At 42.1% G+C, this 27,681-nt stretch overlaps 1 protein-coding gene and 1 long non-coding RNA gene across 2 annotated transcripts in view; both read left to right on the top strand.

The window, feature by feature from the left end:
- Nucleotides 1-20,131, top strand: part of LOC115595356 (NACHT, LRR and PYD domains-containing protein 12-like) — a gene marked incomplete at its 5' end in the record, with an annotated part of 104,119 nt that extends 83,988 nt beyond the window's left edge. Inside the window, 3 exon segments of the mRNA XM_030439738.1 lie at nucleotides 16,338-16,402; nucleotides 17,988-18,161; nucleotides 19,282-20,131. Coding sequence (XP_030295598.1) covers nucleotides 16,338-16,402; nucleotides 17,988-18,161; nucleotides 19,282-19,300 — 258 coding nt within the window.
- Nucleotides 4,156-7,510, top strand: LOC115595368 (uncharacterized). Its single transcript, XR_003986689.1, has 3 exons — nucleotides 4,156-4,274; nucleotides 6,881-7,019; nucleotides 7,332-7,510. It is a non-coding gene; the product is annotated as an uncharacterized LOC115595368 (long non-coding RNA).
- Nucleotides 20,132-27,681: the final 7,550 nt, after the last annotated feature.

Here is a 27,681-nt window from a genome sequence, read left to right on the forward strand (position 1 = left end):
TATAACTAAACTGTTGTTTGATCACTAATCATTCAAAAAGAATTAAAACATGATTAAGGCATAAAACAATAAAGTATACAACATAAACAATAAAGTATACAATACACAGTAGGACAAAGGACTTATACATATTCCTTGTAGTTCTATCTTAACAAAACATATCAGACATTTAACTGGTAAATAACACAAGTATTACACAAAGAAGAATAAGGATCTGTCCCCATCACCAAGGGGAGGGGCTGGTTTCTCCCAGACCTCAAACTCAAACATGGGAAATATCTATTGTATGACATTCTTAGGCTATTTGGGAATCTGCTAAAATTAAGAAGATCAAATTGTAGTTTAATAGTTATTCAGAATGTATTGGAATTTGGATGAGGATAGAGACTGCAGCAAGATTGGAATGTCACAGACAGAGTCATAAAACGGTTTGACCGGTGGGGGGGGGGGGGGGGGGACTGGGTCGTCTTTACCCAACCAACTTCTTCTTCCCTGTTTTCTGATGTGGAGAGAGAGAAGACTCTGTTGTGCTTAGTTGTTAAAATTAATAACAGAAGGTCTCTGGTGATCTGTTGATAGTTCGAAGACAACATCTTCCCACTCTGTGGAGAGGAGAAGACTCGTGCTTGACCTGTTTGACCTGAGGAAAAAGGAGTACATCTTCTTTTGGGGGGGAGAAGCGAATATTCAGTCAAACAGATGGCTTTGATAGGCTTTGTTTGTTAAGTTAATCTTGTCATGTGGTTGAGAGGTGAGAGGTTAGAGGAAGGGGAAAGGAAGCAGACCCTTGTGATGAAGACAAAAGGGCATGTGTTCCTATATTGTGGAAATTTTTAGCGAATTTGTGGAAGTTTTTTGTGTATTTGTGGACGTTTATTAGCAAATTTGTGGACGTTTTTAGTGAATTTGTGGACATTTTGAATGTATCTTTGAAAGTTTTACGCAAATTTGTGGACGTTTTTGGTCTATTTGTGGAGATTTTTAGTGAATTTGTGTGTCATTGTGGAGGTTTTGCATGTATCTGTAAAAGCATTTAACATGTGTACACACTGAGAGCCACAACATTAGAACCAGTGACAGGTGAAATAAATAACATGGATCATTGTGTTCCAATGCCAGGTTCGGCTGTGAAACCATGAGTCCTACCATTCATGTGGATGTCTCTTTGACAAACACCAGTCACCCAAACACAGCAGCGAATACACCCCCTCATGGCAGCAGCACTCCTTGATGGCAGTGCCCCCCCAGCAGGACAACACACCTGCAACACTGCAAAAACTGCTCAGGAATGACCCGAGGAACGTGGGAAAATTGTCCTTGCTTGGGCTTTTATCACAATTGTGGTGTCTCAATGTGGTGGTGCCGCTGGGGAAACAATATTGACGCAAAAGTGCGCGCTTATTGGGCGAAAATGGGACCGCAGTCCTGTCAAAATAAAGATGCTAACATGTCGGCATTGGAATGCCAATATAAACAGCAGAGAAGATTTTTCTCAAAAATGCATTTCAAACGCAAACTCAGTGTGTGCCCAGAGAATGGCTCTGTTATTCACCATCAGCAGCTCGTGTGTTTTGTTTGGTCTTCTCCAAACTGGGCTTGGTGAAAAATAGACTGCAATCAAGCAGCAAGACCGAGTCAGTCATCTCACACTGATGTCTACTGAGCATGACATCCTTCCTCATTTGTATTTTAAGGACACAATTAGGGCGTTTTCTTCAAAGAAGACCAGACGAAAGCACTTCTAAAAAGGGAGGAAAGTGCTGTATTTATAGCTTGTGCAGGTTTGAAATTGTTGTGGTTGTGCATTGTTTTAACAGAAATGCACATTTGCTCAGATGTTTGTCTGGATTATACTGCAAACCTTCTATAAATGTTGCTCAGTTTCATCTTTTTGGTACCTGGCATTAGGCCATGTTGCTGTCATGGTGCTGAATGGAGTGTGTTTGTGTGTCTGTGCAGGTGCATGTGATTGGTTGACAGGCCCGCTGAGGCCAGAGAAGAGGCTCCTACTTTGATCTGTTGCTGTTCTTTGCTTATGCTGTTATTAGTTATTATCAGTGTTTGTGCAGACAGCTGATGGTTGCTGATGTTTTTCATAATATCGTTTGAAATCATACTTTCACTCATGTTGGTTTTATCATCACCATAAGTTGCTGTGTGGTTGTTAAATAAAGTGTATTGTGTTTCTGCTCAGTGGGCTCAGTGATATGTTAATAACAATATTATGGTGTTTTCTGGCTCAAAGAGGGAAAACTCACTGTTGTATGTCTCCAAAGAAACTAATGCATTTTGTGATGTAGATGACCGAGATATGACACTTTTTTAAAATGAGACTCTATAAATGGAGGGTGGGGGGCCTACAAACCCTCTCAGCCCCGGGGCCTAACATTAGGTTAAGGCGGCCCTGCCTGTGATCCATAAACATCAATACAAATAAAGTCAATCCAAGAACATCCCAAGACTTAAATACTTCCATTTCCATTTCCCCTTCGACACGATCTTTTTAACATCGGGCTTGACAGCTGTCAGGCTTCTGTGCAAGCAGTCCTCCAAAGACTGGTTTGACAGTCGGTTCCTCTCATGCGTTTTTATAGAGTTCATTTTTGAGAACGCAGCTTCACAGGTGTATGTTGATCCGAACATGGTGAGAACATACATGGCCAATGTCTTTCTCCACCTGGGCTGATAGTGAACGGCTCATGCACGAATCCAATGACATCCCTGGAAATGGCAAAGACATCAAATCTGTCAGAGAAATGCTCCCTCAGCTGTGTGATAAATGTCTTCATGTTCTCTGTGGCCCTGCTGTGACCCGCTGTCTTAAGTGTGCTAAAGTGTAGCAGCCTTCCCGACAACAAGTCTTTGTGGAAAACATCAAGTTTGTTTCCAAAGGCATCAAGTTTTTCCACCATATTCACCACAGGCTTTTCTTTCCCCTGTAGTTGTAGATTTAGTGCGTTCAAATGGGAAAATCTGTCCGTTAAAAATGCAACGTTGCACATGTATTCTGCGTCTTGCATGATGTGCAGGTGGTCAGCTGCCGCTTTTGATTGACTTTGCTTTAAAAAATCCACAACTTGATCCCTGAGTTGAAGGAAACGCTGCAGAGCTCTGCCCTTACTGAGCATGCGCACGTCGTTGTGGAGTAAGAGGTCATCGTGAGAGGCTTCAGATTCCTGCACAGGAAGTTTTGGGACTAAACGGTGCTGTGTGCTTGAATTCCCACTGATGAAGTGAATTATTTTCATTGTTTTGTCCAGAACCTCTTTAAGATCGCCACTTCACTTTGCGCACAGCACGCTCTGGTGAATGAGACAGTGAAGTGCGTTAATGCTGGGAGCGACAGCCTTCATTCTGTTCACTAGTCCTCTGTTTCTGCCAATCATGGCAGGAGCATCATCTGTGACAACCAGGTTGACTTCTTCAAATGACAGTCCATGCTTCTGAAATAGTTCCTCCAGCTTACCAAAGATAACAGTGCCAGTGGTCAGGCCCTCCAGTGGAATCAAGGCCAGCAGCTCCTCTTTGAAATCTTTGCCATCAAAATATCTGAGGAAAACGCACATTTGGGAAATGTCAATATTGTCGGTGGACTCGTCAGTAACCAGCGAGAGGAATCTGTCTTCTTTGATTTCATCAATTACAAGTCGCTGGACATCCTCTGCCAAAACATGGACACGCCCAACAGCAGTTTTAGCAGACAGAGGTATCTGCTTAACAGACGCAATGATCCTGTCCATAGATTTGTCAGTGGCAAGTTCCTGCAGAACAGCCACCATGCACTCCTTAAAAAGCTCAGCATGGGTGAATGGCTTGTTCTGCTTGGAGAGTACCCAGGCAGCCTGCACAGACGCATTTGTTGCCCTCTCTTGTTCACTTGAGGTTGGGTTAATAATTCCGCTGGCATCATGGGAGTACTAAGATTTCAAAGCAGCAGTTTTTCTCTGATGGTCTCTGTCAGGATGTGACAGTGGTGACGCCTCAGATTGGATTCTTTAGCGACAGCGACAGTTTGGTTGCACATGAGGCACACAGGTACAGCATTTCTAACAGCTGGCACTCTCCTCTAGCAGCTCCGTCACTGACTGTGGGACACACACACACACACACACACACACACACCTGACTTCCTGTCAGTGTAGAGGGCGGAGCTCGTATCATGTGGTCCAGGATCATAAACAGGGAGGGAACCTAAGTGAAGTGTGAAGTCTTCAAGTTCAGACTCCATTTTGATTGGACGGAGAAGGAAGAAGGAAGACTAAAGTGTGAGGCAGGTGAGTGTTAAAACAAGGTGTTTGTGATGTTACTGTGAGAGTGTGAGTCAGTTTAGTCTCTGTGGACTGTAGAGGAAACACATGTTAGAATAAAGTCAACACTTTGATTCTTCTGTGGACACAAAGTCCTGATAGGCTGAATAATACACATTAAAACTACTGGAACTAAAGAGCAGGAGCCCAGACGTTCAAATAAAGAATAACAATAATACAGAGAGAAATCAATCAAACGTATCTAAAAGCTTCTCGTCACATCATATTAGTTCTGACACAACTTGTAAATCAACTATCGGTGCGTCGTCTCCACCGTGTTCAAGAAAGGAGAAGAAAGGACTCCAGATTTCCTCAAACCTCCTAAATTTACCTTTCACAATATCACTTTCTTCTTCCACAGACCAGTTTATTGTGCTTTCTTTCAGCCACTTATTTCTACTTGCTGCCTTTATGTTCTTCCATTGTAAAGCAATAAGACGCTTTGCTTGTAACAGAAACGTGTCTATGAATGTAGATTTCTTCCTCTTCAGTGTTTAGAGGATAGAAGTGTAATAGAAATGTTTCTGCAGATGATGGCATGTTGATATTCAGGATTTTATCTCTCATACACTTCACATCCTTCCAACATGTCAGGATTAAGATGTCTCCAAATATCCAACACATTTCCATCTTTCATCAAGTGTTGGATCAGTTTTCTTGATGTGGCCTGTGTATCGTCAGAGCCTGTTGAACGTCTTTCACTGGGTCCAAAGTGTGATTGGAGTTTCATATCAGCTGCTATAAAGTGTTGCCCTGACAGCTTACAGATTAACACTGAGAAAGCATTGTAGAAATCTGATTCTCATCGTTAGGACCGTAAACGTTAATGTAATCATTTACAGATCCTTGAACAGTAATGAATCTAGCTGCTGGGTTCGTAGTTATCTGGTCACCTGTATATAAATAGATTCATGAGTTAGAATCATCTCCTGCATTTGAAGTGCAGCATCTAGAGAACACCTGAGCTGCCGTCTCCTCTGTGTCCTCACTGGATCTGCTGCCATCAGATGGGTTTACCCCTAACTAAACTACTGTCGCCTGCAGCTGTTTGATTCTGTCCATTACCTGTTTAACTTTAGGACGATTCCACGTAACAGATTTCACCTGTCCGGTCTCAGACATCCAACTTTACAGGTGGCAGGTTGTGACAGAACACTTCTCCTGCAGCATGTTCATGAAGCATCGAGAAGTAGGAACAAAACATGAAGATCAGAAAGAATCCACAGAAAGAGACGTCACTCATACAGTTAACATGGATCAGAATCCCATGAAATCCTCCCTGTACCTGTAGTGGATTGGCTCCTCCCCCCCAGCTGTTCACTGCTTGTATGAAGTGGGTCGGTCCACACACCTGTGAGGAACTAGCAGGTGCTGGAAGGCCGACCTTCTCTCTCCTATCAACTTAGTTCAGAGTCTGTCAAAGTAACAATGGCTGCCAGCTTTGTCCAGTCTATAGATTGATGATGGCTCGTCCCAATCTGCTAACAGTCAGTAACAAACACAAAGCTGTGACAGGCAGCAGGTACGGCATGAGACTCACTGTGAAGACGACTGCTGCTCAAGCTAACAGGAAACAGAAAAAGGCTGATCTGTTGCCTTGTGTTACATTTTGTAAATCCTGACTCTTGAGCTTCATTGTGAGAAAACAGTCAATCCTAATACCTGGACTGTGTTTGGCAGAGACGAAGGTGAGCCAGGTTTTCCACCTGTGGCTCCACCTTTCCTCTTTATTCAGTCCTTCCTGCTGTCAGACAGTGTGGATTTCTCCCTGTGTGAGAAGAAGCTGTAAAGGAAAGATGATTCTCTGTCTGCTGATCCTCATCATGTAGCTGCTGTCACTCTTCATCATACGTCCTCTGTTTCTTGTGAATGTCTGCAGACACGTCTGAGTCAAACGAGTCGGTCTTTATAATAAACTTCAGCTTCACTTCAGCTGCTGGTTCTGTCTGTAGTTCAGACTCTTGATGAGAGTTCTTGGTGGAGGTGTGTCTTCATTCTCCTTTCATTGTTGTGGTGGACAAATTCTGTGTGCTCGCTCCAAAGCCAGACGAGCACGAGCCTCCATTTCTATAAAATTCTCACATGCATCTCGCCCTTCCTCATTCTGACAAACCCACTATCCTCAGATTATTCCTCCGACTTCAGTTCTCTATGTCGTCGGCTTTCTCTGTCAGCAGCTTCACTTGAGTTTCCAAAGTGTTTGTACGAGCCTGAAGATGAACGATGTCGTCTTCTGTCCTGATATACATTCCTCTGCTTCCTTCACTCTGTCTGTAACTTCTTTAATTAATGAAAATATGCTGTCTAGTTTAGTTGAGACTCATTTTTCCTTCGCTTTGATTGTGTTTGTGACATCTGCATCACAAAGGTTAAAGTCAACGTCTTTGTCAGACTCACAATCTCCATCATCATGTTTCATCAGCGTGCTCACAGATTTTTAGAGATTTATGGGAATCCAAACAGATTCTAACATGAAAGTTTAAAGTCCTGTTGGACTTGTTGATGAAGATCCGGTCCTCTCTGTTTTCATGATTCTTGTGTTCTGAGCTCACAGTTCATGTTTCACCTCTCAGACCTGAAGATGAGTGTTTGTGTGGAGGAAGAGTTGGACCGAGCAGAACCTCCAGGATCCATCTGTCCGTCTATGAAGAGTGACCGGTCCAGAGATGAACCTCCAGCCTTTAGTACTGAACCTGGACCATCAGACACAAAGTAAGACGACTGATACTAACTCATTTATATGACTCATGTTTCAGTGATGATGATGTTTGTTTAGTTGATTTTGTGTTCATGTATTCAGATTTCCACTAAAAAGTCTTTTGTGTCCATAGTTGAGACTTTTCCCGCCTCATGTTCCTCTGTGTGTCTGCTATAAATCTGTAATCTGATCTAAGAGGACAAACAGAAACTTTTTAACCTCCTTTTTATGGACAGCAGCAGCAGTTTGTGTATGTAGAGCTTCTTAAATCACTTTATTGATGAAGGATTCATGTGATGTGAATAAAAACATGTTGGTGTTTGCAGAGTTCAGTCCAGCAGACAGAGAGCAGAACCTCCAGGATCCATCTGTCCGTCTATGAAGAGTGACTGGTCCAATGATGAACCTCTGAACTTCAGTAGTGAACCTGGACCATCAGACACAAAGTAAGAGCACTGAGACGACTCATTCAGTGTTTGCTGGTAATGTTTTGCTGTAGAGTAACATTAGGCTCCCGGACTGAAGAAACACTAACATAAAGTCTTTGAAAGTCTCCTGAACACTAACATGTCTGAACTCAGTCAGATCCTGGAGGACACTAACAAATCTCAGCAGGATGAAATAGATGGTGGAACCATGACGTATGTTTGTAGGCTAACCCTGAAGTTAGCATCGCTCTGGCTCCCTCCACAAACAGCCTGTCAGATTTTTGACTTGGATTTTGGATTATTGCAGAAAATAATCTCTGTGACAAACACGAGTTTCTGATACTGACACGTTTTGTTCTGAGAGATAATCTTCACACATCATTTTCATGACACACTAAATGCTGAATTCAAGATGAAAAGTATCAACACTTTGACTTTTCTCTGTGAGCGTCTGAGCTTCTCAACAGTGTCGACCAAATCTGGATGTTTTTAACAACAATCATCAAATCATTGTAGTTCTAAAGAAATGTGTTCACAGAGAGAGGAAGAGGAGTCATGTCTCTGTGAAGAAGCAGCCCACCTGCTGTGTTTGGTGTCAGGACGTCCTGAAGGATCCGGTCTCTACCAGCTGTGGACACTGGTTCTGCAGACGCTGCATCACCTCATACTGGGACCAGTCTGCTTCACCAGGAGACTCCTCCTGTCCCCAGTGTGGAGGTAAGACCCAGAACAACAGCTGGACTGTGGACAGACAGTCAGAGACAAACTGTACCAAGTCACACTGAACATCTCAACATGTTGAAGCCACATTATGGAGAAATTCTCATGTGGTGTGATTTGGCGCCCCCCACAGTTTCTGAGTGCAACACCACTGTAGTAAAAACAAATCCCAGGTGTGTAATAGTTTGTCAGACGTATTATAGGTGCTGACTACAAACACAACTCATGACATCATCACAATGTTACGTGTTGAAGTGAACACGTATGTGAGGCTGTGATCCTACAAGTGACAGAGACACCGTTCACCTGTTACAACACAGCTGACCATCGACACGACTCTGAAGCTGCTGCTTTAACCTCCAAAAGTTACATCATGTTGCTTTAAACATCTCAGCTTCTACATGTCATTACATTTACTTAGAGACTTCGGAGGCATTCAGACCAAACACCAGGACAAATTACTAGATTGTCTAGATTACAGACAAAGTCAATGAAAAGACCCAAAGAGACTCAAACTTTATATATTCTGATACTGATGGATTGTTATTGATCATGAAAATAATCCCAGATTGTTAAATTCTCTCCAACATTTTTCTCTTTTCAGTAAATATTGGTCTGCAGGAGGTTTTAGATGAACATAAGATCAGTCTGAGGAGGACATGTGAACATGTGACTGAAGGAAGTGATGGAACAGGAAGTGATGGAACAGGAAGTGGAACCCTCCTCAGCAGGATCTACACTGAGCTCTACATCACAGAGGGACAGAGTGAAGAGGTTAATACCCAACATGAGGTGAGGCAGCTTGAGACAGCTTCCAAGAAGAAGACCTTCAGTGAAACTCCAATCAGGTGCTGCGACATCTTTAAAGCCTCACCTGACCAACAGAGACGCATCAGAGTGGTTCTGACCAACGGCGTCGCTGGAGTTGGAAAAACCTTCTCGGTGCTGAAGTTCACTCTGGACTGGGCAGAGGGCTCCGAAAACCAAGATGTCCGTCTGCTGGTTCTGCTGTCGTTCAGGGAGCTGAACCTGATCAGAGATGAGCAGTACAGTCTTCTCAGGCTGCTCCATGTTTTCCATCCAACATTACAGAAGGTGACAGCAGAGAAGCTCGCTGTCTGTGAACTTCTCTTCATCTTTGACGGCCTGGATGAAAGCAGACTTTCACTGGATTTCAACAACCATGAGGTCGTGTCTGATGTCACACAGAAGTCATCAGTCAGCGTGCTGCTGACAAACCTCATCCAGGGGAAGCTGCTTCCCTCGGCTCTCGTCTGGATCACTTCCCGACCTGCAGCGGCCAATCAGATCCCTCCTTCATGTGTGGACAGGGTAACAGAAGTACGAGGCTTCACTGACGTCCAGAAGGAGGAGTACTTCAGGAGGAGGTTCAGTGATGAAGATCTGTCCAGCAGAATCATCTCACACATCAAGACCTCCAGGAGCCTCCACATCATGTGTCTGATCCCAGTCTTCTGCTGGATCACTGCTACAGTTCTGGAGCACATGTTGACTACAGACCAGAGAGGAGAGCTGCCCAAGACCCTGACTGACATGTACTCACACTTCCTGCTGGTTCAGACAAAGAGGAAGAAGCAGAAGTACCATGAGGGACGTGAGACGAGTCCACAGGAGCTGACGGAGGCTGACAGGGAAGTTCTTCTGAAGCTGGGGAGGCTGGCGTTTAAACATCTGGAGACAGGAAACATCATGTTCTACCAAGAAGACCTGGAGCGCTGTGGTCTTAATGTCACAGAGGCCTCGGTGTACTCAGGAGTTTGTACAGAGATCTTCAGAAGAGAGAGTGTGATCTTCCAGAAAACAGTCTACTGCTTTGTTCATCTGAGCGTTCAGGAGTTTCTGGCTGCAGTCTACATGTTCCACTGTCACACCAACAGGAACACAAAGGTGGTGAAGGACTTCCTGAGAGGATATGAGGAGGACTTCGTGACAGGTCGGAGGTTTAACAGTGACTCATCCCTGGATGACTTCTTGAGCCAGCAGCCATGGAGAAATCCCTGGACAGTAAAAATGGCCACCTGGACCTGTTTGTTCGCTTCCTTCATGGCCTCTCTCTGAAGTCCAACCAGAGACTCTTAGAAGTCCTGCTGGGTCAGACAGACAACAGTCCAGAAATCATCCAGAGAGCCATCAACAACCTGAAGAAGATGAACATTTCTAAGATCTCTCCTGACAGAAGCATCAACATCTTCCACTGTCTGACGGATATGAACGACCACTCAGTCCATCAGGAGATCCAAGAGTTCCTGAAGTCAGAGAACAGATCAGAGAAGAAACTCTCTGTGATCCACTGCTCAGCTCTGGCCTACATGCTGCAGATGTCAGAGGAGGTTCTGGATGAGTTGGACCTGAAGAAGTACAACACATCTCGAGAAGGACGACTGAGACTGATTCCAGCTGTGAGGAACTGTAGAAAGGCTGTGTAAGTCCAGATGTGTTAAACATTATGAAGTGAGGTAAAGCTGAAGCCTTCAGTATTAAAGATCAACACTTTACACACATGAATAATATAAAACCTCAACACTATACACGTTTACCAAAACAAGTATTAAACCTGCTGATTGAATAAATGATCATCACCAAGCTCAGAGTAGAAATGACATGAAGTCGTCTTGTTTCCAAAACATTACACTAAATTATTACCCATAAAATGATAATAACACAATGTTTAGTTGTAATTCTTGTGTTTGTGCAGTGGGAGGCATTAAATGAATGAAATGGGAGATGAAAAGCAGATGGAGCCACAGAATAAAATGCATCAAAGATTGAGAAAATACACACAAACACATAAGTGAGGTAAATACATACGAGTGCAGTTCCAACCTACAGTGACTTCACAGTTCACTGATCATCATGTGAACATGAAGCTGAACCAATATAAATCACAGCAGCCTGTAAACTAACATCTGACACGTTTACGTCTCACTTATTTCAACACTTTTGTCCTAAACTGTCATTTCTGCTTCATTATTTCCCTCAAGGACACTTCAACATGTATTTCTGTTTATTTATATGGCACTTTAAAAGCACTCACATCAGTTTGTTGGACACAAATAAAACAGCACAACAATGAAAGAGTCACAAGAAAAGTATTACAGGGACAATTACAAATATAAATATAAAGACAGCAGAATGAAGAAAACAGACAAACACAAATATGTCAAACCAAAATCAAACAAAGATGAAATCATCAGAATCAGCCGTTAAAAGCCGTTTTATACAGGTGTGTTTTGAGGGGGATTTAAAATGGGCCACTGATTCAGCCCAGCTGATCTCCTCAGGCAGGTCAAAGTCTGGAGGCTCATGTGGAGCCGAGGAGCTCAAGTTTCAAACTACAAACCTTGTGATCGCTGACTGAGCAGCTCAGGCCGAACAGCTGACCAGCTGAGCTACAGGTGCTCATGTTCATGTGCTTTGTGATGCAAAATGTATAGAGTCTGTTTTCATAGTAAAGAGTCAGATTTTATCTGATTTACATGTTTTATTATCTGTATTCACAGAATGAGGACCTGTGACCTCTCAGAGACTCAGTGTGAAGTCGTCGCCTCAGCTCTGAAGTCCAACCCCTCACATCTGACACATCTGGACCTGAGTCAGAACGACCTGAATGATTCTGCAGTGAAGCGTCTGTGTTCTGGACTGGAGAGTCCAAACTGTCGACTGGAGACTCTGAAGTCAGTTCATGTGTTTTTTTTTCTGTTTATCAAATTTAAATCTAGAACAGAAGTTTTAAATTTCCTTCCGTTCACACACACACACATACACACACACACACAGCTCAGTCTGATCAGTGATGAAGATGATGGAGGATGAAGCTCTCAGTCAGTCAGCTGTGTGTTGATGGAGATGACAGTGGTGATGAAGATCTGTGCTTTGATTACAGCTTTCTATGTGTGTGAGACAGAGCTGCTCGTTTGTGTTGAAGGTGAATCGATGGTGGAGAACTTTTCTGTTTGCTGGTTGAAGTCTGTCGTGTGATTAAAATGACGTCCCAGGCTGCTTAGAGTCCGTACATCCAACTACAATTCCCACAATTCCTTGGGAACAATCCCATAATTCCTCTGCAGTTTCCTTCAGGTCATTTCCTCAGCCAGTAGGAATGAGATGGATCGGTGCTGGAACTGTGAAATAATTCTTGAGAGTAACTGTGGTCAGTTGTGCACCAGAGGCAGGTTCAGAGTTCACCTGGCTCTTGTGCTCACTGTGCCTGCAGCGTACAGAAGCAGGATGTTGGATTCACTTCTGTTTGCAAATCCACTCAACTGGTTTTCTTTAAAAGCTGTTGGCTGGGATATTTGTAGAAAGAAGCTCAGTGGTACGACGTGTTGTCTGAACACATCTGGAGCTCAAAGTATTCACAGCTGTTCCAAACAGCCAAAGGTGGAGTGAAGAGCTGCTGGAGACACAACAATGGTTTAAATATGGAGAAGACGTGTCACATGTTCAGACAGTGTCTGCTGAAGACGTTCACAGTGTTTCACTCAGCTGTTCATATGAACAGTGACAGAAATAGTTGTGTAACAAATGAACAAAGAGCTGAGAGAGAAGTTCAAACCCCGCCTCCTTTCTCACCTCCACTCAGGTGACCAATCACACAGTGAGGTGTGTGTTAATGTTGGATTGTTGGTTTTAAAGTGACAGACACTGTTGGACACAGACCGTCCTAATGTGACATCAGAAAGGTGTGGCCCCACTCACATTTAAATCTGTCAATACAAAGTGTTGAATCTTTGAAAAAGGAGCTTTGATGATGTTAAAGTCACGCTGGACAAAGAAACATGGATGTAATTTAATGTCATCTCTGATTGAACACACTGCTGTAGGATACTATGGTGTGTGGTCCTGGCATGGGCAGCACCATAAATATATAATGTAGGAGACACTGCTCACACTACTTTGATATATATATGATTATTAATCACTGGCAATTAATATTACACTCGTTAAAGGGGGCACCACCTCCGTGTTTAGTTATTGGAATAATCCGGAGGACATTATTCCAAACACTTAACTGTACAAGTTGGCTTGGACAGTTAGAGTCCATTCAAAATCAATTTATTCAATATCAATCAATATTCAATCTCAATATTCTGAAGTAGTGAATTCTTTGCATGTATCCATCGGTTCTCCATATTAAAATTAAGTTCCAGACAAAGACAAACGATTATATGTTTATTGACTAAATAATTTAGGTAAAATAAAAGACATGACAATTTTAGACGAACAACAGATAACAGAAAATGTAAAGACTGTAATTAGGAAAGTAATAAAGTGTGACCGTCGGTAGTTGGTAAAGTTAAAGGGTCGGGTTATATATATTAAATATCACGGGAGTAATTCTTAATACTATGAGACCCTAATCTTAATTCTCTTAAGTTCATAAGATAGAAGTTAGAACTTTGACAGAAGTCAGAACTTTAGACAGAAGTCAGAACTTTAGACACCACTCATTCTCACGTGTGTGGATCCAGCTGTATGAAGACGATCAGCCTGTTTTGTCTGGGCGTCAGGAGGCACTGAAGCTTGGTCTCTTTGAGAGTTCTGGGTTGGACCACGGCACGGCGCGTCGGTCCAGTAGCCAGAGGGAAGGCCGGTACTCTGTTGAGGGACTCTTGGTCCGAAGGCCCAGCAGGTTTTCCGCCTTGGGAGCGCTGGGGGCAGAGTCGATATCGGCTGTGAACACACAAAGTTTCTTTTGTGGAAGACTCCTTGCACGGCTTCTGAGGCAGACGATGGACTGCAACGTTCTTCATCAGATGATCACAGTCTTGAAAAAGACTTTTCTTGATGGTTTCAAAGAGTGGTACTCAAGTTCTGATTCTGAAACTAATTCGACTTCTTCTGAATCAGGCGGTGATACTTTAACGTTATATTAAATCAAATCAAAAATCAAAAAGAAAAGAATTTGTTCTATTAAAGACTCGGATAAAAGTAGAGTACTTGAAGTAGTTATTCAATTCGCTTTCTTAGAGCTTGTTGCAAAAATAAAAGTAAAGATTACTTTAAAAATAAAAATAAAATAAAAATGAAAAACAAAGAAGAGAAGAGAAGAGAAGAAGAAGCAGGGGGAGAAGAGGACAGGGAGAAAGTGTGTCCGGAGAAGAAGAGAGTGGAAGAGAAGAGGAATGAGAGAGAATGACAGAGGAGAGTGTCTGTTTTTATGGCCTGCAGCAGGGGCTGGCTGACAGTGTCACACCTCCTGTGATCTGAGTTGAGGCTCCCAAAAGTTAATCTAACTATACTCTTTGTATTTAACATTTCGAAATCGTGTTTTAACCTTCCCAAAACTTCACCATCTTAAAAGTCGAATGTTTGCCTTCGTGAAAAGATGCAACATGATAATGATCATTTGTCATTCAAAAGAATTATAACCTGATTAAAACATGAAGCACTTAAGTATACAACATATGACAATAAGGTATACAATACACCGTAGAACCAAGGACTTATACATATTCCTTGTAGTTCTATCTTTAACAAAACATATCAGACATTTAACTGGTAAATAATACAAGTATTACACAAGGAATGGAGATCTTCAAATCTCTCCTCCATCGACAAAGGGGAGGGGGTTTCTGTTGACCTCAAACTTATTGAGTAATAAACTTCATTTGGGCTTCACAATAACATAAGAAAGATCTGTTGAATGACCTTCTTAACTCTATTTCGGGATCCGTTAAATTTAAGAAATTGAGATGTAGTTTATTTGTTATTTAAGACTTATTTGAATTAGGGTGAGAACAGAAGACTGCAAAGGGTGAATGGTATGTCAGACCCAGGAACAACAACGATCGTAAATAACAGTTGGACATGTGAGGAGAAGAACACACAGATAAGGTTCCCCATTAAGCCTTCCCCCACTGGAGAATGTTCCAGAGGAAGAGAAACGTAGATTTGTAAAACATCTTAAATCACCACATCTATGTTAGAAACCAGTCCTTCTTCCTTTTGGTGTGACCAAAGAAAACTCTATTGGGCTTGACCCTGTTGGACCTGAGGAGCAGGGGTTCATCTTCTTTGGAGAAAGGGGAACAGACCAGATGTGCTTAGTAGTTGTAAATTACTAGAAGAAGATCTCTGGTGATCTGTTTATTGCAAGAAAAACAACATCTTCCCACTCTGTGGAGAGGAGAGGAATTTGCCAGGCCAGGATATGGGGGCTTTCAGTCCCAAATGCTGGAAAAAGGAGTTGATTTGGGTTAAAGGTAATCATGGCCAAAATGAGACCACTTTACGATGCAGAGACAACGGCTTGTGTTCCTACACTGCACGTGATGACTGTTTGAAACTCTGAAGACAAACTTTACAACATTGAAGATATTACACTGCTGATGTCAGTTATAAATTTGACACCATTATTTCACACATTTTGTTTTCACATGTTTAAATCACATTTTAATATGTATTTAAAACCTTTGTTCACACTTTCACAACATTATTCAAACTCTGTGAATCTTAGTGTTCATGTCATCAGGTCTGAAAGGGATCTGACCTCATAGATTTGATGCTGATTGACTCTGAGCGTCTTGTTCAGCTTCATATTTAAAACAGATCTGATATAACATTAAACATTCATCACTGGTTGATTCTCTCTGAACCTCTTAATCATTTGATTCCTTCGTGCTTCTGTGAATAAAAACAGAAACCAGTGTTTTCTTCTCTGTCAGACGATAACAAACATGTTTGTTCAGAACCTTTATGATAACATGTGACGTTTATACTGACAGAAATATTTAAACTCAGGATGATTTTGATTTGGTTTCTGTTTGGCTGCACAACATAAGTTTGTATAGATGGAGCCTCTGGTGGAGCTGCAGAGTTTAAGAGGTGGAGTCACTATGTCTTTATTGAAGCAGCAGCATGTTGTCGTTAATATTAGTGAGAGCTCTGTTTCACTTTGTGTATCTGACAGTTTTGGACCTGCAGCCTGTTGGGTTCAGGTGTTTGGAGGTTCATATTCTGAACTTGTTCAGCTCTGAACAGAAGTTTAAACACTGAATGATTTCAAGCAGGAACATTGTCTTCTAAACTCACTTCATTTATTCTTTATTCAGATTGATGAGCTGCATTTTTTCAAAGATCAGCTGTGATTCTCTGGCCTCAGCTCTGAAGTCCAACTACACCCATCTGATAGAGCTGAACCTGAGCTTCAACAACCTGCAGGATTCAGGAGTGAAGCTGCTGTGTGATTTTCTGCAGAGTCCAAACTGTCGACTGGAGACTCTGAGGTGAGTTCACTGACTCTCTGTTACTGTTGGACATCTTGAATGTTTAATTAACAATTGAAGCTAATTTATGTTCAAACATGAATTTGTAAATGTCCTTTCGTTCATATCTTTGTGTTTTTTTTATTTAATTTAGTGTGCAGTCACTAAAGACTTGTGTTTCTTAAAGAAACTGTAGAAAATGTAAATTAATGTTTATATTTTTGGGAAACGGAAGATCCTGTGAACTCATGTTCGATTTAAAATCATCAAGTTCACTTCACTGTCTGATGTGTGTTGAAGAAAGAAAGTCTCAGTTTGTCATAAAACTAATAAAATGTAAGACTGTGAAAATATGTGATTATAAAGACGACACAGCCAACAGTCATTAAGTGACGTCTGGTTTAACGCTGACTGAAACCTTGTAGAGTCGTCCTGAATATCAGCAGCTCACAGAACTGACCAACTCTCCTTTCACATAACTGCAGCTGTCAGGATGACCACACCTTCTTCTGTGTGGAGGCGGCGGCCATGTTGGTGTTGGTGACATATGTTGAGTGAGACGAAGTAGTTCAGTGAGCGGTTTAACACAAAACTACATGAGATTTTACTTTATTTACCACAAACAGACACTTTCTTGACTGAAATCAGGTCCCATGAGGTCCACCTGAAGGGGCGGGGCTTCCCCTCCCTATAGAGAGGTGTAGTCTGTAGTCCAAACACCAGAAATCTGTTAGCATGTTAGCATGTTAGCACATCCTGTTCCCTCGTCTCAAAGTCTGTGAGTGTGTTGAATGTGTTTTCAGTTAAATGTGTGAAATAAGGTGTGTGGTTACCACAGGCTGAACATATTAACACGTTTTGTTCTCCAACATAAAATCCATCATTAAATGTCCCACAGTTTAATTCTGAAGCTCTTCATGTGTAAAAAACAGTTAGCGGTTACTAACAAGTGTCTGAATGAGACTACAGAGGTTGTCGGGGACATTAAACGTCCTCACAGCGAACACGGAGACTCATCTACTCACTAGTCCGTCTTTACAGGCCCACTTTAGTTACACACTATTCTAACTGGCGGGAATTAAACAGTTCTGGATTCAAATATCAGTGTATGGTAGAGAAGATGTCAGGATGTGAGAGGAGGGGAGATTCCCCTTCACCTGAGGTGTGGGGAGGTGTCAGGGATAGAACAGGTGAGGAGTTCATATGAGGATGATAACAGAAGGCAGCTAGGATGACACTTATTGTCCAGTCAAACATCAGAGGGTCACTGCCTTGGGGAAGGCATGGGTAACACCTGTCATAAAGTATGTAACCACTGTTCTGCTGTATACAAGTCAAGACAATGTGGAAGACTGCAGAGAACACTGTGGCTCTTCTCTCCATGCTGCATGTATTAAAGAGAAACTGTCTCCTGTGTTTATCTGATCGGCTCTTCTGATTGGCCCTTTTAGAGACCACCCATCAAACTATTCAGAACCAATATCGTCTGATAACAATCAGAGCACCTTAATTAGGACACAGTGATGTTGAGCTGCACATTTAAACCTGAACACATCTGATTGGATTATGCATTAATTTTTATCTTCATCATTTATTCTTTATTCAGATTGGAGAACTGCAGTTTGTCAAAGATTAGCTGTGATTCTCTGGCCTCAGCTCTGAAGTCCAACCCCTCCCATCTGAGAGAGCTGAACCTGAGTCTCAACAACCTGCAGCGTTCAGACGTGAAGCTGCTGTCTGATCTGAAGGACAGTCCACACTGTAGACTGGAGACTCTGAGGTCAGTAGAGGGTTGGAGTCAGTCCATGCTGGTTTCAGCAGTATTGTTCTGAACACAGTCAGTATCAAAGTGAAGATCCAGTATTTCCTGTTTTCCTCAGTGAAGCTGTGAGAGGAGAACGGTGACAGGCTTCATGATTGGACAGAAAGACAGAGAGAGAACAGTCAACCAATCAGACGAGCCAGAAGCTTGTTGTGATCTGGTGTTGAGTTGATGTGAAGACGACTGTTGTTGTTGTGTTCATGTCTACAGGAAGTAAAGCTGGATTACAGTTGACAGCATCACAGGATGTGTAGAGACAGTCGTCCTCATTCATCACATGTGATCTCTCTAAAACACTAAAGAACTGATCAGCTGATCTGTGTCACAGCTCTCAGGTCTACGGTGGCCCTGAAGGTCAAAACACAACAACATTTCACAAAACATCAAACTGTGGACAGGGACTCGGGTTCTGTCCAATTACAAACAAGAACGCTGTCCCACCTTTTCTGTAATCTGAGATGTTGATGTGTTCTGACCTTCAGGGCCACCGTACAGATCAGTCTGACTGAAGCCTGCAAATCACTGCTCTGATTTCAGAGAAGCATCATTACATTTAGTAACCATGTGGTGTTTGTACAGAGCAGAAGCTGTGCTGAAGTCCAGTAACCACAGCTGATGTTTGACTGTCAGTCTGTGTATGAACATGTAGGAGCTTTAACATCATATATTCATCTGTCCATCTGTCTTTTGTTTGCTCCACATGTTTTACAACAGACTCCATATTTACATATTTGTAATGTTTCAAAGCAGATGAAATATTCAGGTGTGACTGAGACTCTGGTTTTTAACAGCTGTCAATCATCATTAAAGTGTTTCTGCAGCCATGATGCGTTCAGGGACTCTCTGCAGTTTATTTCACTGTGTACTTGAGTGAAAGCTGCAGAGTAAACCTGTGAGCTTCACTCCAACACGTTAACATGAAGCTGAAAGGAAGCTGGCTACGCTACACAGCCGCTCCACTTATGGTCTGAACAGGACTGAAGTCCTGCTGGTCTTTATATCACTGACTGACAGCTGATGGAGGGAGTCTCTGGAAACACTCATGTATCACTTCTGCTCTCTCTCATTCTCTCATCAGGTGGAAGGATTATCATTGATGATGAAAGGTGGAGGTGTTGAGAGGATCAGCTGTGTCCTGATGATCCAGAGAGGTTGAAGCAGCACCATCAGCTGGTGGGTGGAGAGGCTCTGACTGGGCCGTGTTACTGGGAGGTGGAGTGGAGAGGAGAGCTTCATCCAGCAGTGACTGACGGACCAATCACAACAAGTGGAGATGACTGTCAGTGCTGCAGTCTGAACTGCTCTGAGATCAGCTCCACTGTCACCAAGTCCACCATCCAGCTCCATGTGTTGGGGCCATTAACTGCCCTCCCTACTGCCCCCTGGATTTAACAACAACACAAACAAATCCATCCAGTCCAAACACACATTTACAACTACAACATGTTTATACTTTAAATATATTTGTAATCAACTATTTTCACACATTAAGTTACAGCTCAGTATCTGTGTGTCACTTGTGCAGCCTGACGTTGAACTTGAGGGGAACGTTTTAGACGTGACACCAGTTTGATCATCATATTTCCTGCAGCATCAGTGAACTCCAGTTTAACGTGCGACCCTGCTGGTTTACACATCACGTGATCAACACACACATGAAGTCAACCTGTGGAGCTTTTTCCCTCTGAGGTCAGTGTTGAAGCCGTTCTTATCACCAGCGTTCATGTTCTGGAGCTGCTTTCTGCCAGCAGATGTAACCGTTTCCATTGTGTCGCCTCACTGAGGTTTAACTGAACCATGATGTGAAGGATTTCTCTCTGACTGCATTTGCTATCAAATTAAATGGAATCAGAAATGAGTTCAACTTGATTTAAAGATGTAATATGTAACATTTCTGCATTAAAGTGTCTAAAAACGACTCGACCTTTGTTCTGTATGTTGTTGAGTTGTGTTCTTACATCACAACAATGTTCAAAGCAGAGAAATCCACAAGTTTACTGGAGGTGATGGTGTGTTTTTAAGACACGTGAGCGCTTTATAGTAAAACTGTGGGACATTTACTGATGTATTTTATGTGGTAGAGCAGAACGTGTAGATATCTTCAGCCTGTGGTAACCACACACCTTATTTCAGGCTTTAAACTGAAAACCAACTCAACAACTCATCAACTTTGAGACGAGGGAAGCAGATGTGCAAAAACACAAACTGACTTCCAGGTTTTAGGACTCGTTACTACACCGCTCCATTAACAACTTTATTTATAAGTTAAAGTGCATTAATTTAGTTGTATCTCATAACTGAGTGTGTTAACAGCATCACAGATATGCCGGCTGTCAGTGATGGAGGAAGTATTCAGATCCTTTACTCCAGTAAAAGTACTGATACAGCTCTGTAAGAGAAAAAAGGATCCTCTTCAAAGTTAAAGTCCGGCACTGAAAATGTTGCCTCAGTGAAAGTCTGTCAGTTTCATCAGGAAATGTTCTTAAAGTCTACAAAATAAAAGAACTCGGAGCAGAAAAAATGTGTCCTGTGACTAAAAGGTGAAGCAGCAAATCTTCACATCTGTGGAGCTGAAAACCATGAAATGTTTTTATAATAAAGATTAATATAGTTGCTGGTTCATCGTCTGTAAAGTGACTGTGATTAACTGACTCATTGTTTCAGGGACACATCTACATACGTTGGGCCAGTTTGTATGTGAAAATGTGACTTAAAGTACTTTAAAGGGGCAATATGTAGTTTTAGAGAAGAAACACAAACTCACTGATTATTAATGAGTTAATAAGACAAACTCAGAAATACATATTTTCTCCATCAGTGAATAAACGAGCTGCTCTCAGAGGAAAATAAGATCCCAGAACACCGTGTGAAGCTAGAAAGGTGGCAGGGTCCGCCACATGTAAACACAGTGAAGCAGTATAAACTGTGTGGTCTTTTAAGGTCAGTTTGTTGATTCAGTTTGTTCAGTCATGAACACAAAGAGAGTTTGATTCTTTAGTTTGTTCAGGCAGAAAAACTCTTCTTCTGTCTTCTTTAAAACTACAGAGTGTCTTTATATCAGCAGAAAGCCTCCATGTGCAGTTCACATGTTATTTGAGTGGATGAAGCTCATTGGTGCTTCCTGAGCCTCGGCCCAGCTGGGTGTGTTTTATAAACCCTGTTTGAATTAGAGTTTCTTGGTGTTGTAGAAAAGTCCACGGACAAGATGAGTTTAATGAGCTGTGTGTGTCAGTCTGTGGAGGAGCTGCAGTGATGAATCTCTCTCTGACACATTTCTCATTATAATAACTCTGATCAAAGTCTGATTATAATATATATGAACAGGAAACAACGGTGGTATAAAGGACACAGCCTGTGTCAGGAAGTTTGGGGAAGTGACTGAGCCAGTGGCGGTTGTACCAACCCGAGTGTGTTTGCAGAAATCCAAATGATTCATGAGGAAATATTCACATGAGTGGAGAGTTTTTACATGGTGTGTCTGAAGGAACATCTCGTCTCACTGTTGAACTCTTTTAAGTGGCTTCTGATGTGTTTTAAAGGATTTAGGAGAGAAAACAGAAGGAAAAGTCCCGCAGCAGCGCCTCACACAGCGGGAGATGGAGGAGCTTTAAAGGCTTCGCAGCCAAAACACAAAAAGCTCAGAAGCTTTATTTGACTGACACATGAAGAGACACTGCTCAGCTCTCACTACGAGTCCATCTAACACTTTATAACCTCCTCCAGGTGTGTTTCATGCTTTTATTCTAGAGAGAAAACACAAGTGACGCAGCTTCCTGCTCCTCAGGTGAACGGCAGGCTGGGTTGAGTCTCCACGGTTCTCATGGTGTGTTTAAGTACCTGTCCTGGTTGAAGTCAGCGGAGGACAGAGGTGGAGTCACAAAAGCCGAGCAGGTTATTTCACACCTGGCGACGCGACATGTGATGAACCTCTGCAAAAATACACCTACATCTCTGTACTGCGGTCCAGACAGCCGTGGTTCATGTTAGCTTGGTCAAATCAGACGCACCTTTTTTTCCAGTGCGCGAATCTACTAACATTTACGGTAATGGTACTGAACCCGCTCTGACTGTGGGTCAGACTGCAGTCTCACAGTCAGAACCATAAAACATACGAGACTTTTACAGTCATTATTCCCGGTAATAAACTGAAGGGATCACGAAGGATCCTTCCGGATTTCAAAGTAAAAGACGACGTGAGAAAAAAACAAACATTGTTTCCATCAGTAGTCAAAGATTCATAAACTGCTGAACTTAGTACTTCCTAGACTACTTACATGAATAACATGAAGTACTTTTACTGTGTACTTTTCGAGTCATACTTTATCAAAATCTTTAAATAATGATATTGAAAACTTTGTAATTTAGTTTATTTTAGACTAATAAAGAAATTATTAATGCTGATCTTTATTGTACAATCAGTTACAGTTTCTGCCTGATGCTTAAACACTAAAAGTGGTTGCTATGCCCAAAGCATCACAACCTCTAACGTTGGTGACCATGCCCTAAACAACAGCACCAACCCTGCAAACACAATATCTGCTTTGCACTGTGTTTGAAATTCTCCAACACACTTCTTGCAAAACACTACACACTGTTTTTTACATAAGACACATTGTTCAAAAAGGAAATCTCATGCCATCATTGGGAAAACACATCTATTTAAAATACAAAACACAACTAAAATTGGAAAAGCACACAGACTCACACACATGAAAACATTTAACATGTAATTGTAGAGCAATCAGTCTCAGCCAGAGCACTACAAATACACCTGATGTGAGCTCAGCTCCTTTGTGCCAACTTTGGAAACATGGAGGCAGAAAGAGGAAGAGGGAGAGTAAGAGCAGCAGCAGGACGAGGAAGAGGACGAAGAAGAGGAGCAGGCAACAGTGACACTGCATCACCACTCCATCCTCGCTCCCTACAACACAGCCCTCATTATTCTCTTTCTGGACACACTTCATGACACAGTAGCCCAGGACGGGCCAGAGCAGCCCCAGTTTGTTGTCATCTGGGATAATGTCAGTTTCCATCGGGCTGCTCTGGTCCGGGACTGGTTCACCAACCATCATAGATTTATTGCACTCAACTTGCCACCATACAGCCCATTTTTGAATCCAATGAGGAGTTCTTTTCAGCACGGTGCTGGAAAGTTTATGACCGTCAGCCACATGCCCGCATGCCTCTTCTACAAGCCATGGAAGAGACATGCAGCGACACTGAGGTGAGGTCCATACAGGGTTGGATACGACATGCAGGGAGATATTTCCCCCGTTGCTTGGCGAGGGAGGACATTGCCTGTGATGTGGATGAGGTGATGTGGCCAAATGCCAACAGGAGACAGGATCCACAGCCTAAATGTCTTCCAATCATTCCCTGACAACACTATGTTCTGTAGAACATTCTAGTTGTACCATGTCTTTGTGTTTGTTTGTTTTTTACATCTGCAAAAACCTGAAAAATTAAATTAAATTCTGAAGCGCTTTCATTTTGTTTTCATGTGTCTAGATCAACTGTAGTGGATCAATCTTTCACACAAAAAAAAATCTGTGTGAGACCTTTAAAGTCAAAAACCATCCAAAGTACTGAATCCAGCTGTTTTACATGAAGCACATCTGTGTGTTGTTGCTGCGAGGAAAGAGTCATTCAGAGGTGAATGTGTTTAACGATTTGATGCTAAAAACAGTTTTGAAATTGGATCGTTAGGTTTTGTTTCAAGAGTTTCATTTTGCCGTATAAGTTAGGAGTTTATCTCCATGTGCTGTGTCTTACTCGACCTGTGTGTTAAGTTATGACACAGTGAGCCAAAGTCTGCAACATGTGTGGAAGCATTCAGCAAAAACTGTTACAAATGCAAACTGTGTGTATGAGTGTCCCAGCACTCTCTCTCTCTCTCCTCTCCCTCTCTCTCTCTCTCACACACACACACACACACACACACACACACACACACACACACACAGGTAAACTCAGAGGGGAGGAGCAGCTCAGTGTCACCTGAGAGGCTGGAAGTGAAAGTGTTCAGTCCGTCAGACTCCATGTTGAGAGCAGAACAGACAGAAGAAGACGGAGGAGGAAGACTAAAGTGTGAGGCAGGTGAGTGTTAAAACAAGGTGTTTGTGATGTTACTGTGAGAGTGTGAGTCAGTTTAGTCTCTGTAGTGTGGCTGTTAAACTCTTAAAATATGGACAAGCATGAAACTTTCAGGGTTTGTTCTTGATGACCTCTAGCTGACCTCAGGGCTCAAACTGAGCCTCCACATCTTAAATTAAAGCTTAGGTCATCAAGAACAAACCCTGAAAGTTTCATGCTTCTTTCACAAAAAGCAAGATCCATATTTTAAGAGCTTAACAGCCACACTACAGTGGACTGTAGAGGAAACACATGTAAGAATTAAATCAACACTTTGATTCTTCTGTGGACACAAAGTGTGTGTGTGTGTGTGTGTGTGTGTGTGTGTGTGTGTGTGTGTGTGTGTGTGTGTGTGTGTGTGTGTGTGAGACAACAAGACAGATTGTGTGTTACTTCCTGTTCTCTCTTCCTGCGTCTCTCTTGAACAAACCTGTTTCACTGATTCTTGTGTTCCGAGCTCACAGTTCATGTTTCACCTCTCAGACCTGAAGATGAGTGTTTGTGTGGAGGAAGAGTTGGACCGAGCAGAACCTCCAGGATCCATCTGTCCATCTATGAAGAGTGACTGGTCCCATGATCATCCTCCAGACTTCAGTACTGAACCTGGACCATCAGACACAAAGTAAGACGACTGATACTAACTCATTTATATGACTCGTGTTTCAGTGATGATGATGTTTGTTTTGTTGATTTTGTGTTCATGTATTCAGATTTCCACTAAAAAGTCTTTTGTGTCCATAGTTGAGACTTTTCCCGCCTCATGTTCCTCTGTGTGTCTGCTATAAATCTGTAATCTGATCTAAGAGGACAAACAGAAACTTTTAAACCTCCTTTTTATGGACAGCAGCAGCAGTTTGTGTATGTAGAGCTTCTTAAATCACTTTATTGATGAAGGATTCATGTGATGTGAATAAAAACATGTTGGTGTTTGCAGAGTTCAGTCCAGCAGACAGAGAGCAGAACCTCCAGGATCCATCTGTCCGTCTATGAAGAGTGACCGGTCCAGAACTCCACCTCCAGACTTCAGTAGTGAACCTGGACCATCAGACACAAAGTAAGAGCACTGAGACGACTCATTCAGTGTTTGCTGGTAATGTTTTGCTGTAGAGTAACATCAGGCTCCAGGACTGAAGAAACACTAACATAAAGTCTTTGAAAGTCTCCTGAACACTAACATGTCTGAACTCAGTCAGATCCTGGAGGACACTAACAAATCTCAGCAGGATGAAATAGATGGTGGAACCATGACGTATGTTTGTAGGCTAACCCTGAAGTTAGCATCGCTCTGGCTCCCTCCACAAACAGCCTGTCAGATTTTTGACTTGGATTTTGGATTATTGCAGAAAATAATCTCTGTGACAAACACGAGTTTCTGATACTGACACGTTTTGTTCTGAGAGATAATCTTCACACATCATTTTCATGACACACTAAATGCTGAATTCAAGATGAAAAGTATCGACACTTTGACTTTTCTCTGTGAGCGTCTGAGCTTCTCAACAGTGTCGACCAAATCTGGATGTTTTTAACAACAATCATCAAATCATTGTAGTTGTAAAGAAATGTGTTCACAGAGAGAGGAAGAGGAGTCATGTCTCTGTGAAGAAGCAGCCCACCTGCTGTGTTTGGTGTCAGGACGTCCTGAAGGATCCGGTCTCTACCAGCTGTGGACACTGGTTCTGCAGACGCTGCATCACCTCATACTGGGACCAGTCTGCTTCACCAGGAGACTCCTCCTGTCCCCAGTGTGGAGGTAAGACCCAGAACAACAGCTGGACTGTGGACAGACAGTCTGACCAGCACTGTACAAAGTAAGACTATATATCTGTCTGCTGATGTCTTCATGTCTGAACACACTACTTGTTGTTTTAAAACATTTGTTATGTCACACATTAACCAATCAGAAAGCAGTTTGTTCTCTGTATGTGTTACACTCTGAAAAAGAGGGATAATAGTCACGCAAGTGATACTGTGTTTCCTCATTCAGAGCTTTTAGCAAAGTCCAAGTAAATCATATCTCACAACATTTTACATCATTGAAACAGTACATCTGCACAAAATACATCTGTATGTTTACAGCGCCAATGATGTGTTTAAATGCCACTTGTTTTTAAACTGCAACAAGCTAAACTGGCAGTCTTTTAACACACAAACTGCATAATACCACAACTGCATCGAAATGATTAATACAAAATAATACAGCATTTCTCACATATAATTCACCTTTTCCTCATCAACTTAGTCTTATGAAATATAGCTCAATGAACAAACGTTGCTAATTAAGCAAGTCAACTTGAACAAATAAAGTAACCACATAAACAGAATAAAAACTGTGCAGAATACATTCAACCATGTGCAGGACACACGTAGACGCTCTTCGTATTTAGGCAAGATGGCGGCAGTTTTGCTCACCTGAACTTACTTGTCGAGACTCAGTAACAGTTTAGCTTAGTCAAACATCACATACATGTGCCCATCACAGTCAAAACAAGTCATAAAACAACTGACAACAGTTTCATGGTCCACAACATCCACCACATACCTGAAAATGTGGGTTTAAATTATCACGCGAGAGATACTGTGTTTCCTCATTCAGAGCTTTTAGTAAAGTGAGAAAAACACTGCGACATCCCTGCATGTGGGTGCAGACCAAAATAATCGATCCCCGATTGTGGCCCATGTAGACCCTATTACTGGGAGACATAGATTATTGTAACTTCATTATGTTTTGAACTTATGTTATTGCAAATGTACAGAAGTGCATTGCATTCACTGGATAAAAAAAAAAACACCTTAATTACGAGATTTCTCGTAATTACGAGATAAGGTGTCTATTTTTTTTTTCATCCAGTGAATGCAATGCGCTTCTGTACAAATGAATATATTACATATGGATAGATGGAGATGGAGATGGAGACGTGTCAGACAGCAGCTTGAGACTAAACAGCACTTTAAACAACAGTCCACATTAGCTTTCCTGCTAACATCTCGTCCTCCTCTAACTTACAAACACACACCTCGTCCTGCAGATCTTGCTGAACAAGAGACCAAACAAACATCCAGTGAGGAAAAGTGCACTGCTAACATCTATTTTCAGGCTACAGCAGAAGCTAATTAGCTGCTCAGTTTCAGCACTTTAAACAGCTTAAAAATGTTGCCTAGCTTCTTCATGGATGGCACAATGAGGCTGTGTTTGAAGGTGGGATGTCAGGGATATTTAGGTTTGTTGTAAAATTCGATATTCCAGGGTATAATTGGCCGTTTTTGACTTTTTTTGATATTGCCATTATATTTCACCTTAAAAACAATGTACCTTGCCTTATTTGGTGTCATTATTATCATCACA

Source organism: Sparus aurata, chromosome 14, assembly GCF_900880675.1.
Source record: "Sparus aurata chromosome 14, fSpaAur1.1, whole genome shotgun sequence".
NCBI lineage: Eukaryota > Metazoa > Chordata > Actinopteri > Spariformes > Sparidae > Sparus > Sparus aurata.